Below are 15015 nucleotides of genomic sequence, written 5' to 3'. Positions count from 1 at the left end.
CTAGGCTGGCTTCGAACCTTGACCCTCTGATGTCAGCCTTCTGAGTAGCTAGGGTTATAGCCACAGGCACCTGGCTGCTTTTTTTTGGGTCAGTTGTGGGGCTTGAACTCTGGGCCAGCGCACTGTCTCTGAACTCTTCAGCTCAAGGTTATTGCTCTATCACTTGAGCCACAGTGCCACTTCTGGTCTTTTGATGGTTAATTAGAGATGAGAATCTCATAGACTTTTGTGCCCGGGCTGGCTTTGAACTGTGAGCCGCAGATCCCAGCCTCCTGAGTAGCTAGAATTACAGGCGTGAGCCAGCAGCACCTAGCACCTTAGGTATTTTCTTTTTTTTTTTTTTTCCAGTCCTGGGGTTTGAACAAAGGGCCTGGGCACTATCCTTGGATTCTTTTTGCTCAAGGTTAGTGCTCTGCCTCTTGAGTCACAGCACCACTTCCGGCTTTTTCTGTATGTGGGTACCAAGGAATTGTACCCAGGGCTTCATGCATGCAAGGGGAGCGAGCACTCTACCACTAGGCTACCTCCCAGCCTAGGTATTTTCTTAGTATCATTTTTTTTTGTTTTGTCACTTGGTGTGTGTGTGCCTGTGTTGGTACTGGGGCTTGAACCAAAGGCCCAACAATTGTTAGGCAAGCACTCTTTATCAGTTGGGCTGTGCCCCCAGCCCTTTTGCTTTTGAGCTAGGGTCTTACAAACTTTTTCTCCAGCTAGCCTCAAACTAGAGATCTTCCTGCACCTCCTTTCTGAGTAGCTGGAATTACAGGTGTAATCCTGTATCCCAATTCCAATATTAGTTATCTACCACCTTGAGATAGATTCTATAATTCTGACTCATAGATAAAATGTTCCTGCCTCTTCCCTGCCTTCCTGCCCATCAGTCATGTATTTTAGTTGATTAAAGTGTCAACAATTCTACAGAATGCCTAGTGTGTAGGCACTGTTAAATCACAGTTTTTGACAAATAAAAATACAAATGTACACTAGTGAACATCTTCTAAATTCTGTGCTTTGTTTCCAGGTACTTCATACTTTGCTACCATGGAAGTAAGCATTTCACTGCATTTTACAACTGGCAGTGGCCTCAGTGTCACATAGACACTAAAATGTAGAATTAGAGACTAGAGCTAGGTTACACCAACTCCTCACCCCAATCCTGGAAAGTTTTCATTAACCTCAAATTCTTGTTTTATATTAGCACTCTGGTTTCTGCCCAGCTGAAAAACTTGACTTCCTCCCCTTGCAATAGGACTGGCCATGTTACTAAGTTCTGGCCAGTGAGCTAGAAGTGGAAATCTACCAGGTGGGCTGCTTGGGAAAATCCCATTTTCCTGATCCAAAGCTTGAAGCAGCTGACATGAGGGGTGTGCTCCTCACTGCCTGCACTGTGGTTGAAGAATGGGGAAGAAGGATAACCACAGAGTTACTCAGCAGGAAGACAGGATTATGGGACACATAGACTCCTCTCCTGGTCACTTCTCGACTTGCGTGTGGTGAGGCATCTCTCTCCAGGGGAGTCTGGTCCTTGTGGTTACAGGCCATCCCTCACTGGCACCCTGTGTCCAGGTACTCTGGGTGGCATAACTGTGGGTTCTATAGGGAGGTCAGCCTGGCAGCACCACTCTCAGGCACGCAGTGAGGGAAAGGTGGAGTTCCAGTCTGCCAGGGCCTCCGGAGGGACATACCTCTTTGTCCCAGGGAGGAGATTCTCCGGGGCCTGGCAGCAGATATGAGGAGCAGCAGATGTAGAAGAGGGCTCTGCCCTCATATGTGGGTGCTGTCTGATGAGCATCACAGGGTGGCTGAGGGAGCCTCTTCCTCCCCTGCCTTTCTGCTGCCAGCACCTGACAGAGGTCAGCATTGTACTTGAGCCAAAAGCGGCTAAGGCCTGCATGTTTGGTGGAAAAATAATCCCTAGTTCTTGTTGACCATAGAAGTGTCCATAAATATTTGGTCAGGGCAGGAGGCTGAGAGACAAGGGGCAGATTCAAGGAGCAATGCAGACTGGGCAGAGTTTGGGCTGTGTGGGTGGTAACGGCTTTGTTAGGGGAAGGAGAAACAAATAGGTCTTGCTGCCTCCCAGGGGCCCGAGCTAGGCCACCTGCCTGCCCAGGGTGGTTTATGGTCAGGTTCAGTCCACCTGTTAGGGAGGCCTTGGAGACTTTCTAGAGATGCCATCTTCCCCTTTTCTCTCAGGTGACATTTTCTCCAAGATGAATAGTGTCAGCTACTTTGTTTTGTAGGACCAGTGGGCTTTCACTGGACTTGGCGTCCTAGCTTTTCCCCATTGGCCAGGAAAGGCCCTTAGGGGTTTCCCTGTCCCCTGCATCTGTCCTGTCCCTTGCAATCAAGGACAAATTCCACTGACAGGATCCACAGGGAACTCTTCCCTGGTACCACACCTTCACATGCTGGCTACCCATGTGGCAGCCACTTCTCTCTTCAGGTGGATGTGCCATCTATCTCATGTGGCTGCGGAAGGCCCCAGCCCCTCTCCCTCTCCCCACAGCAGGTGTACCTAGTCTAAATGGGAGTTCTCAACCCAGCTGGCATCTAAAACTCAGTTCACTGCTGTAGGTGCATTGGTGTTGGACGCAGTGTTTTGTGAAAGCTTGGTGGATGACTGGATTTTTCTGTGTTGAAATGTAGTCTCACATGACAGGTCCTGGCCCAGGCCTGGCATTCTGCAGTCCTAAGCAACTCCCAAGGGACATGGCTATAGCTGGCCAAGGGAGCTTAGAGTAGTCCTACTGTACAGCATGTTACCCACAGGTCAAGATCAGTGTCCAGGGGATTGACACTCTCAAGCTGTCAGCGTTCCTTGAGGTCAGTCATCCCTTGGGATGCAAGGGTGACCCTTGCCGTGTGTGCTTGGGAAGCCACATAGGCATTGCTTTTTTGCCAGAGCCTGTGTAGCCAGGTTGTGGGGGGTAGAGCAAGGGTCTCTCACTGAAAGTGTCTAAACCTTTCTAGATGCCATCTTCTTTAGAACTAGCTGGAAAAAAAAATCACCTGGTTCAACTGTTGTTTTCTTTGATTTAATTAAAAACTTAAAAAAAATGAGAAACAAAATCCTTCCTGTGTCTGTTGTCTAGAACCTGTGGCCTCACAGAAGGAGTAATAAGTTATGGTCAGGGTCAGAGGGAGAGGCAAAGGCTGAGGACTGAGCCCTGGGGAAGGAGTCTGCAGAGGCTGGGCTGGGCCTGCTCTCTGATTGAGGTGGGGGTAGAGAATTGGGCTAAAAAGGAAAGGGGTGTAGCTGGAAGCAATTGGAACCTCAACTTCTATTCCTTGGAAGGCTGTCCCCAAACAACTCAGCCTAATAGACCCTCTCAAAGGTGACACTTTCCTAGAAGGTAAGGCCCCACCACCATCAGAGGGGAACAGCACCACTGTTTACTCTAGACACCTCTCAGACTGGCCGTGCCTCTGAACCCTTCCCTCAGCCTTGCCTCCCTCTGCCCACTTTCTGAGACCCTAGGGCTTTCCCCAGAAGAGAAGCCCTTTTCCTGAGAGAGGCCTCCCAGGTCTCCAGGGAATCCAGGACCCCTTGGGCAAGGAGGCCAACTCTAGGCTCCTGTGCATCCCTTGGAATCTGTGCCAGTAGCAACAGCTCCAAGCCACCAGCCACCAGGGGGTGGGGGAACTGGGTCAGCCTGAGAATGGGGACAAGGCTAGGTGGGCAGAGACAGAGGGCAAGGCACAGCTTGGTGGAGCTGGAGTAGGAGGGTCCTTCAGTGGGATTCCGCGGCCCCATAGAAGAAGGGGTAGTAGAGGGAGCAGGGATAGGAGAACATGAATTTGACAGCAAACTTCATCTCCTTATTCTTCTTGTCCCAGCGATAGACAGCCATGAGCAGCAGCTGTCCATCTACTTTGCGGCCCATGACCAGGAAGCTACCTGTCAGGCTGTCCAGCTGTGGGCAGGGACAGCTTGCTCCATTTTTCATGTGCAGGACCAGCCTCTTAATATCCTTGCGCTTCAGGGGGCCTGGCTTCAGCAGTTTTTTCTTCTTCTGGGCTCCAATTAACTTCCGGTCTCCATTCTCTCTTCTGATCTCCTTGATGCGCATTTTGACCACTGTGGGGAGGACAGGGAGGTGGGCTGAGATGGGCTGCTCAGGATGGTGAGAGACTTAGGCTGACCATGGTAGATTGTGGGCAGTTAGGCTCAGGGAACCTGAGCTGGGTGGACTTGGGGGAGTAGGGTTTACCTGCTACATTTTTAGTACTCTTTCTTTTTCTTTTTCCTCTCTCTGTCTCTCTCTCTGTCTCTCTCTCTGTCTCTCTCTCTGTCTCTCTGTCTCTGTCTCTGTCTCTGTCTCTGTCTCTGTCTCTCTCTCTCTCTCTCTCTCTCTCTCCTTCTCTCCCTCTCTCTCTCTCTCTTTTTCTCTCTCTTTTGGTTAGGAGTGGGGCTTGAACTCTGGGCCTGGACCTTGTCCCTGAGCTCTTCAGTTCCATGCTAGCACTGCACTATTTGAGCCATAGCACCACTTCTACATTTTAATACTTTTGAAGTTCTTATGAGAGGCTGGACTTTGATGGGCATTATGGAGTTTCATCTTCAGAGTACTGGAGGGAGGCTGGGTGAAATGGCTTATCCCTGTGATCCTGGCTACCAGCATGTGGAGTCTGGGAATATCATGGTTCTACCTAGGCCAACCTGAGCAAAAAGGAAGAGCCCATTTTTTTAAATGTAAAATTTCTATCATTTTTTTTGTGCCTGTAATGTGCTTGAAGTCAGGGACTAAGGACTGTCCCTGAACTTTTTTTTTTTCTTCTCAAGGCTGCTATACCATTTGAGTTCTAGCTCCTCTCCTGGCTTTTTCATGGATAATTAGAAATGAGTCTTATAGACTTTCTTGCCTGGGCTGGCTTTGAATCTTGATCCTCAGATCTCAGCCTCCAGACTAGCTGAGATTACAGGTATGAGCTACTGGTGTCCAGTAGCAAGACCCCATCTTGATGAACAAAAAGCTGGGCGTAGTGATGTGTACTGCCGTCCCAGCTATGTGGGCACTGTTCTTAGAAAGATCATGTAAATAAGAGGATTGAGATCCTAAGCAAAAACAAGACTATGTGAAAAATACCTACAAGAAAGGGCTCAGGTATGGCTCAAGTGGCAAAGCACCTACCTTGTATGTGCAAGGCCCTGAATTCAGATCTCAACACTGCCAAAGGGGAAAAAAAAGTACATACATGCGTGTAGGTAAGATGTGGTGGAGAGGGTGTGTCTTTTGGTGACACCAAATGCAGGGAAGAGAGATCTAGATGGTCAGTGGAGTGGGTATGGGCTTCCCAGGAAAGGGAATATTGGATTGGGGGCAGTCATTTGGAGAGGAACCTTATATTGGAGGTAGGCTGAACATCTCTGGGAATGGTAGGATAGGTTTCCTAGCTGTGTGTAACCAACCAACCAGTGTGTGTGTGTGTGTGTGTGTGTGTGGTGAATGGGTAGAACAGTGATCAACTGGAAATGTCAAACATTCAGTTATGAGGAGAGGAGCCACGTTACCTGGCATGGAGCTGGGAAGAGCTGCCACAGCAGTTCTGCTGAGAGCACACTACTTGTGTGTGTGTGTAAGACAGAGACAGAGAGAGAGCATGGGTCTGAGAAGGGCTGTGTGGTGCATCGAGTGGGAGAATATGTTTGTGGCATGTGTGGGAGTGTATAGGGTGGGGAGGTGGATGAAGGTGGGGTGGATCTAGACAGAGTCATGGTCCAGGTCACTCTGAAGTGGCCACAGACATCCTTATAGAGTTGGGGATAGAAAGTCCATGGCCCTGGGCTGGGAGTTTGACCTAGTGGTAGAGTGCTTGCCTAGCATGCATGAAGACCTAGGTTTGATCCCTCAGTACCACATATACAGAAAAAGCCGGAAGTGGTGCTGAGGCTCAAGTGGTAGAGCTCTAGCCTTGAGAAAGTCCAAGGACAGCGCTCAGGCCCTGAGCTCAAGCCCCAGAACTGACAAAAAAAATTAAAAAAAAATTAAGAAAGTCCATGGGCCAGGGTTGGGGGGGTTCATTAGACTTTCTCCCTTCTTCAGTCTTCAGGCCTCTGTCTTGGCAAGAAACTAGAGAATAACCTTGCCTACCTGGAAGAAAATTGTTCTAACATGTCTTTTTTCTTCCCTCCCTTTTTTGCTCATGTGTTCTCTCAACTACTTACACGAGTGCAATAACTTAATTATTTATAATTTTATATAATACCGTTTATAGATGGGGGAGCTAAAAGACAACAAAACTGACTTGGCAATGATGACATGTAGAACTCTTTGGTCCTAACTAGACAAGGCTCTGTTGTCCCAGAAAAGGGATGCTCCAGGATAATGTTATAGGAACAGGTGACTACACCCTCCCTGGCCTTAGGCGCACTTGGTTCTGAGCAGGGGCTTCACTTTCATCCTAGAGCTGGTCTCTCTCACTAGGGCCCCCCTATCTCTGAGTTAAGCGGGCATCTTCCCAGGTCAGACTGGCCATGGGGCCCATTGTGGACAGTGCCAAGGGAAGGCTGTGGACCAGGGCTCATGACCCCATGGGCTTCTGAAGCCCTTGAAGTTATGTGCAAAAAGAGGTGCCCCCTCCCTCTCCTTGTGAGACAGCTATCATCAGGTTCTAACAGGATGCAAAGGCTGTTGTCTGTCCTGCAAGGGATTGTGGGCATGTATCCCGGAGGACGCAGAGGGCAGCGGCTGTGTGGGCCCCACACTTACCGAAGTCGCTGGAGCACATCTGCTCCATGAGGCCATCGGCGCTGTGTTCCATCTCACACTGGGCGCAGATCTTGGTCACTGAAGAGAGAAGGCAGAGTGGGGTGGAAGAGGGTAAGAGGGATTTGGGTTCAAAGAGCCACATCATAGTGCAGGTTCCCCCCTGACCAGCCTGCATCTCTACTTTCTCATACCACTGCCAGCTCAGGGAGTGATTGTCAGTCACGAGAGATGAGGTGGTGCAGGGACTGTACTGCTGAGGTGGGCAGTGATTGCCCCAGACCCTGGCACCAGCAAATGTGATGTGCATTGTCTCCTGAAGTCAGTTCATCCCCAATAACCCTCAGCTTATGAAGCGACGTCACTATCTCTGTTTTCAAGAAAAAGAAACAGAGACCCAAAGTGGTTTCCTGAGTTTACAAAATGTGTGAGAACCTGGCTTAGGATGTCTGACTCCTAGTCTCGTGCTAGGGTGAGGGCATTCACAGGGGCCCAGCAGGTACGCTGAGGAGTGCCTTTCCCCTGACAGACTTTTCCCTGACTCTCCCCCTCCCCCCAAGGGAATGCCAAATCTTCATTTGCATATGAAATGGTCTAAGTTATACCTGTGCGCTACACTAATGCTTTTCCAGACTGCCTCCTGTCCAGGGCCTGACCTCAGTTGACTTCCCTTAGTCCCTGGCTTCATGGAGCAGTCAGGAAGACCCTGGAGGGAGGGAGAAAGAGTGCTGTCCCGCTGGGGAGAGCCCTAGGAGAGCTGTGCAAAGGACCACAGTGAAAAGGAGAAAATGAGGGTCATGACACTGGGGGTATGGTGGGAAGTAAGGATTTAGGATCTCCTGTACTTGGGATTGGCTTGTTCTTTCCCTTTTAAAACTAATGGAGAAGTTAAACAAGTCACCCAGGCATTTATAGGGATGCTGCCGGGCACTGTGGAATTTGCTGGCTTGGGATGGGGGTCTTCCCTACCCCTTGTGCCCTGCTGGGTGGAGGTGAGAATGGAGGCGAACCAATGGGATGCACAGAGAAAGGCAGGGAAGGTGACAAGGAAACAATGTGTGTGTGTGTGTGTGTGTGTGTGTGTGTGTGTGTGTGTGTGTGTGTGTGTGTGTGTGTGTGTGTATGTGTGTGTATGTAGGGGCTGGCAGAGTCGGGAAGAGGGAGAGGGAGCCATGGGGGAGTTGGGGGGCAGCTAGCTTAGAGCATCCGGAGTGGTGGGGCTGTGGCTACGGTGCTACCTGGAGGCGAGGTGGCAGGCAGGTGCCCGAACTGCACAGCGATGCAGAGGTCGTTGTCCAGGGGGAACTTGTGGCAGTGCAGCATCTCGGGCCACGGGAAGCCATAGGCCTCCATGAGCGGCGCGCAGCCGGCGCGCACGGCCTCGCACAGCGAGCGGCACGGGTAGATGGGCCGGTCCAGGCAGACGGGCGCGAAGAGCGAGCACAGGAAGACCTGCGTGTCCGAGTGGCAGCGCTTGGCCAGCAGGGGCAGCCAGCTGCTCGCCTGCTGCTTCACCTCGGCCAGGCTCTCGTGCTCCAGCAGGTTGGGCAGCCGCATGCGCTTGTAGCCCACCGTGGTGCAAAGCGGCAGGTCGGCGGGGATGTCGAGGCACTGCGGCGGCTTGGAGTAGGAGCGGCCATGCAGGGGCTCTGCCTGCCAGCCGTAGTAGTCGTACTCCTGGCCCCGCACCGGCGCCCCATGCAGCGCCCCCAGCAGCAGTGCCAGCGCGGCCGCCTTCATGGCTACCATCTAGTCCGGTGGTGTGTCCCGCAGGTCCCCAAACTCGGTGCGTCGCGCCCCAGGTGTCCCGCCGTGCAACTCCCGCCCGACCCTCCCTTCAGCGACTAGCTGTCCTAGTGGGTGGCAGCCTGGTCTCTGCTGGTGGTGCCCTGGGCCAGCCTGGCGCCTCCCACCTTGGGGCTCCAGCCCCAGCTTCCCATCGCCCCAGCCAATCTGTAGCGCCCCGGCCCCGCCCCGGGGGCGAGGCAGGGTGGAGCCCCTCCTGCACTCCCCGCCCCGCTGCAGGCTGTGCGCTCCCTTGGGTCACCAGCTCTTCGCCCCAGCCCAGGCCAGGCCTTGTGCCTGTCCCCTGCTGTCCCTCACCTCTCTTGGCATCTTCCTCGTCCCTGGCTTTCTCCATCCTTTATCTTTCTGCATCACAGCCTCTCCTGTTCCTTTTCTCACTCACTTCACTTGCTTATCTTTCTGCCTGGACCTTTCCCCTTTTCTGCTCTGCTTTCTCTTCCCCGACACCTTGGTTTTGTGTTCCTCCTCTTCTCCCTGGTGGGAGGCTCCTGTCTTGCCCACACCACCCTGGTCCAGGCAGGCAATGCTTCACCTCGCAGATCTACAAGCATCCATCTGGAACCAGCACCATAGGAACTGCTGGGATCAGACGTTGCCAAGACTCAGGGATTTGCAACCTAGGTGGAAATGATGGCTGCTTCTATTCAGTGAGCTCTCAAGAGTCAGGGATCATGTCACACCACACAGCCTTCTTTCTGGGCATCTGTTTCTAATGATAGGGCCTGGACTATTCTAAGCACATGAATGAATCATTCCTTGCACTGTAGCGGTGATGCTATAAGATAGATAAGCACCATTTATTGGTTCCACTTTACAGATAAAGATATCGAGGCTGAGAGAGGTCTACTGGGGAAGGCTGGTTGTAGAATCAGGCCCCAGAAACAATCAAGAAGTCTGGATTCTGAGCCTGTTCGCCTAGTTGCTGTCTCAAGAGGTTCAGAGAGGGAAAATAATTGGCTCTTGGTCACATATTTGATGGAGCCTAGACTTGAACCTCAGTGCTGACCACTGTGCTGTAAGTTCCAATCCTATGTAGGAAACACTGTAAGAAGAGGGAAGTGTGACTGTTCCTGAAGAGGGCACCCAGGCAACCATCAGAGAGTTGGTGACTTTCTGGAATGTCATGCTTGGTGTCTTTCCCTTCTATCTGGGCCCTGACTTCTGGCTTTCTTATGAGAAGAAGTAGGAATAGAGGATTGGTAGCAGGACCTCTGACCTCCCAGCCTTTGGTGGGGAGGTTACCCTGAGAGGAATCTTACCGAGATTATAGAGCTGAGGGCTGGCTCTGTCCTTTTCTCTTTATTCCCTCAAGTAGTTTTAGGGTGCCTGCTTTCCTGTGGGTCTCTTCTTGCAGTGATAGTGGAGAGAGATTGCGACTCCTCTTAACCAACCAATACCTATGGTCATCCTGCTGTGTGGAGGGTATGGAGTGGGTGTGATTGCAGACACAACTGAAAAAGAAGTGGGCCTGCTTCACCTGACCTAAGGCAGGTTGGAGGAGGCAGGAGGGGATTCAATAGACAGCTCAGGATGGGAGAGGATGTCTTTGATGTCCAGAAGACCTCCTGGAGTCCAGAAAGGGCAAGCCGGGGGCTTTTCCTTCCTTTTCTTCCTCTCTCTTCCATCAGTAATCGGTTCTACAGATGATCACTCAGAACGGGAAGAACCACCTCCACAGAGCCAGAGAGCATAGCCTTGGTAACCATGTGACAGCCTGATTGTAGACAGAAGAGCCAGGTTCAAACCACACAGCCCCTGTGTGACCCTGGGCAAGTCCTGCAACAGTCTCATCCTGTCTGTAATAGTCACTATGAATAAGAGGAATAGGAGGAAAGACCCCTGCTTGACAGCAGCGAATAAAGAGCACCTGGAAATATCAGAGACCCAGGGAGCTGTCACTTTGGGGTGAAATTGTGGTGTGTGTTCTGAAAGGCCCCTCAGACGCGGTGGCCCTGGCTCTGGTGTGGGCTCTGAGCCTGGACTTGGGCTCCCCCAACCCTTCTCTCAACTTGGTAGGCTTCTGCTCTCCAGGAGAGGTGTGGCCCTGCATAGTGGAGGTTGTGCAAGGTACTGGCTCCTTGGGCAGCTGGTTGACTGGACTGTTTTTTGGCATTGCAATGCCTCGCCTGGACAGAGCTGGGCATTGTTCTTGCTGCTAGTTATGTAAGACCAATATATAGCCCAAGAGCAGAGCGAGTCTGGACCTGGCAGCCTCCTGGGAGGTTCTAAGGGCCTGGAAAGCCTTCTGGGAGAGGCAGATGGGCAATCTCTACCTGGCAGCTCTGACCTGGGGACCTCCAAGGCTCCCTGACATGACTGTGATGAGAGCCAGGAGGGAAGCCCTTTACAGGGACTGAGACAGGGTTGTGCCCTGGGATGGTCATCAGGAGAGCCTCTCTCTGTGGCCAGGCCTTCCCCTAGCCTGTGGCTGGGTTGGGCTTCTCTCTGATGTGGTGCCCTTCTTGATCTAGGGCGGAGGCAGCTGGATGGGAACAGCTGGCACTGGGCAGCTGTCCATCTTGCAGGGCCTGCAGTCTGTTCAGGTGCTTGTTTCTCCAGCTGATGGAAGGGACCATAGGTTCAAAAGAATGCATTTTTGAGGTTTGAACAAGGTTCTATAAACACTTACTAAGATGCCTCTTAGATCTAAGTTACTTGTAGGGCTAGAGGAGTAGCGTTAAAGTAGTCTATCAGCTTGGAAAGTACAAGGCCCTGAGTTTAAACCCTAGAGGTGAGCAAGTGAGGAGTGAGTGAGAGAGACACAGAGAAAGACAGAGATACACAGAGACCAAGGCACAAAGAGAGAGAGAGAGAGAGAAGAGAGAGAGAGAGAGAGAGAGAGAGAGAGAGAGAGAGAGAGAGAGAGAGAGAGAGAGAGTACTCTGACTTAGTTAAACCATCCATTTTTGAGGGAGGTGAATAAAATCTATTTTGCTTGTCTATTTGTGTGTGTGTGTGTTTGGCAGTCCTGGGGCTTGAACACAGGGCCTGAGCACTGTCCTTGGGCTTTCTCAAGGCTAGAGAGCCCTACCACTTGAGCCACAGAACCACTTCCTACTTTTTCTTTCTGTTTTTGGTTGGAAGTGGGGCTGGGCCTGGGCGCTGTCCCTGAGCTCTTCAGCTCAAGGCTACTGCCCTCCCCATTGAGCCACATCACCACTTCTGGTTTTCTGATGGTTAATTGAAAATAAGAGTCTCACGGACTTTAGTGCCTGGGCTGGCTTTGAACGTTGATCCTCAAATCTTAGCCTCCTGAGTAGCTAGGGTTACAGGTATAAGCCACTGGCATGTGGCCTACCATATATATGTTAGATGGGGCTTGAACTCGGCCTGGGGGCTGTCCCTGAGCTCTTCAGCTCAACGCTACCACCCTACCCTTGAGCTATCTAACTCCCACTTCCCATTTTCTAGAGATTAACTGGAGATAAGAGTCTCAGGTTTTTGTTCCCAGGCTGGCTTTGAACCTTGATCCTCAGATCTCAGCCTCCTTAGAAGCTAGGATGACAGGCATGAGCCAGCATACCTGGCTCCTTTCTATTTTTTTGGTGATCAGTTTTACTTTGTTTGCTTTGAAGCTACATTGTTAGGTGTATAAAGATTCACAGTTGTATCTGTTGGTTGAACTGCATTTCTATTTATATGACATACCTTTGTTCCTTTTATTTGTTTATTTTTATTTTTTATTTTTATTGTATTTTATTGTCGGGGTAGAAAATGTAACCCCTCTATACATCAGGTAGTGGGTGCATTACTTCTCAAACATTGATATCCCTTCTCATGTTTTCCCCCTTTCCTTTCCCTCACCCCCTCCTTTGTTCCTTTTAAAATGATGAACTCTTGGGAATAGTAGTCCAATTAATCAACCCTTAACAGGAGTGTGGCCCATAAGTGTTCTGTGTGTGATCAGTACTGTAATAGAGCCAGGAGTTGGTAGATCTGCCCTGTTCTCCAGGGGAGACATTCTGGAGTAGTGGCAGTGCTTGTGTTTAAACGATCTGAGATACGCATTTTTTTTTTTTTTTTGGCCAGTCGTGGGGTTTGAACTCAGGGCCTGAACACTGTCCTTGGATGTTTCTCAAGGCTAGTACTCTACCACTTGAGCCACAGAACCACTTCCAGCTTTTTTCTATGTATGTGGTACCGAGGAATCAAACCTGGGTCTTCATTCATGCTAGGCAAGCACTTTACCACTAGGCCAAACTCCTGGCCCCCTCAGATATGCATTTTTAATGTAGTAGCAAGTCCCTGTCCCACCCCACTCCACACCTGAGTTTCAGTGGCCTCATCTGGGTTGTTCCACTGGACAACTACTTTGTCTTGAATTCTCCCTTGGATCATCTTGAGGATTGAATGCAATTATGAAATGAAAGGGGCTTAGGATGGTGATAAAGGTGAAGACTAATTTTATCCTTGGCTTCCAGGGGGTCTCTCAACCCCCTGGCTGTGAGGAGGTCCTACTAGCCCAGGCCAGCCTGGCAGAGGAAAGGCAACTTGTGTCAGTATTTCAGTTGGCTGGAGTCATCTGCCTTTTTAACCTCAGTGCACCCCTGCTGGGCCACTGTCTGTATAGCTGCTGTTGAAACTCAGCAGCAAGCCCAGGTCAGTGTCTCTGTGATTAATGGAACTATTAATGCTGGCAGGAACCTGTTGTCATCCACTTCCTCTCCCGCTGTGCCATTTTCTAGAAGAGGAAACCAAAACTTCCAGTCCCAGTCTAGTGTTCTTACCACACATCTAGCACTGTTTTATTTTCCAGCTTTCTAGCCTCTTTAATTGCAAAGTCAACATCTGTCCTAGAGCCCCCCCAGGGGTATAGGGCCTCTGTTGAGCAGCTGGGTTCTGATGAGCAGTTTGGGCAGGTCTACTTGGGTTGCTGGGCATGCTGGTGGCCTTGGGAGCCAGCCATAGAAGGGCTTGAGCTGGACTCACTGGTCATTGAATGAAGTTGCCAGGGAGGCAAGCCTGGATTTTCCCTTCCATGACTGAATACAGTAGCCTCTTTCGGTTCTCCCAGAGTTCGCACAGCTTAGGAAATCAAATAGAGGCCAACTTTATCTTTGGGTGTGAAGATTAATCCTGGTAGAAGCACATCAGAGCAGTCAAATGCTTTGGTGAAGCCCATCATCTCTGAAGCTGGATTGACTTTGGGTTAGTTATTTTCCCTTTCTGTGCTTCATGTTCCTCATCTATTAGAGGACTTAAATTTTTTTTCAGTATTGGGATTTGAACTCAGAGCCTCATGCTGTCTAGATTGGTGTCCTGTTACTTAAGCCATAACCCTAGCCCTAAAATGAGATATTTGTAACAATAGTTCCTTATAGGATTATTGAGGAGATTAGAGATAATTAATTTCTTTTTTGTCTTGTGGGAATTGAACTCTGGGCCTGGGTGTTGTTCCTGAGCTCCTCAACTCAAGGCTACCGACCCTACCCCTTGGCCTGGGCATTGTCTCTGAGCTCTTCAGCTCAAGGCTACCACCTGACCTCTTGAACCACAGCAACCACAGTGCCACTTCCAGTTTTCTGGTGATTAATTGGAGATAAGTGTCTCAGGGACTTTTTAGTGCCTGGGCTGTGATCTCAGAGCTCAGCCTCCTGAGTAGCTAGGATTACAGGTGTGAACCACCAAGCCAGGCTTAAAAACATTTTTTTTTTTTACAACAGTATACACAGTAACAGCTGTTTATACAATTGATAGTTAATATAAGTGAACATTGGCATGACAGTGGTCTTTGGAGACCATCATAAAATGCTATAGCAACTCCTGAATTTCTCTGTCCACCCACCTGCCTCCTTTCTCACTCCCCTCTTTTCTCACTGCCTTCTGCCCGTGCTCTTCAGCTCTGTCCTTTCATTCTTGTTCCCTTCACTGGAGCTGAAATGAACATTTCACACTGCAAATCTGACAGCCTCTACTTCAGCTCAGGACCTTCAGGAGCTCTCATTGTCCTGGGCTAGAGTTCTTACTCAGGCTCTAGCAGTCCAGTCTCATCACACCATAGAAGCCCAAAGCTCTCTTAGCAGCTTTCTTCACTGTTGTTATATAACTGTGTTTATTTGCTCAAGTTTTGGCTTTTCACTGGAACAGCTCCACAAGGGCTTGTCTTGTTTACCTCAATGTTCTTGCCGTAGGACACTGTCAATCATACAGCAGCTGCTCTGCAAATGTTGCATGAATGAATGACTGGATGGATGAAGACTTGGTGGGAGGAGCTGATTGAAGAATGGAGTCTTTGGAACCAGTCTCGGGCTGGGGCCTACAACTGTTTTGGGGTTCTACTGGAATTCTTGGGCAGCCTAGGAAAGACCAGAAGAGTAGCAGCATGACGGGTACGGGAGTGGGGAGTCAGTTGGATGGGTATGTCAGTTGCTTGCTTCTGAGTAGAAAGTGCTGGGCAGATCTCTAAGGTCAGCCTGGCTTCTCTTTTACCTTTCTCTCTTGAACACATGTGTGGGGTCTCCTAGGTACCTGGAATTATCACTGGTACTTTCCCATCATT

At 50.3% G+C, this 15015-nt stretch overlaps 1 protein-coding gene across 1 annotated transcript; it reads right to left on the bottom strand.

Annotated features, from left to right (window-relative positions):
- Positions 1-3079: 3079 nt before the first annotated feature.
- Sfrp5 (secreted frizzled related protein 5) lies at positions 3080-8515 on the bottom strand. The gene is made up of 3 exons (XM_090346914.1): positions 7949-8515; positions 6714-6791; positions 3080-4081 (listed from the first exon to the last, which is right to left on the bottom strand). The coding sequence occupies exons 1-3, from the start codon at positions 8457-8459 to the stop codon at positions 3735-3737; spliced, it is 936 nt and encodes a 311-aa protein (XP_090203040.1). The 5' UTR covers positions 8460-8515; the 3' UTR covers positions 3080-3734.
- Between the last annotated feature and the right edge of the window lie 6500 nt (positions 8516-15015).

This window comes from Megascapheus bottae, chromosome 15, assembly GCF_031878675.1.
Source record: "Megascapheus bottae isolate mThoBot1 chromosome 15, mThoBot2.hap1, whole genome shotgun sequence".
NCBI classification, from domain to species: Eukaryota; Metazoa; Chordata; class Mammalia; order Rodentia; family Geomyidae; genus Megascapheus; species Megascapheus bottae.
Note: the sequence above shows the minus strand (reverse complement) of the source record. Positions and strands in the feature narration are given on the sequence as shown.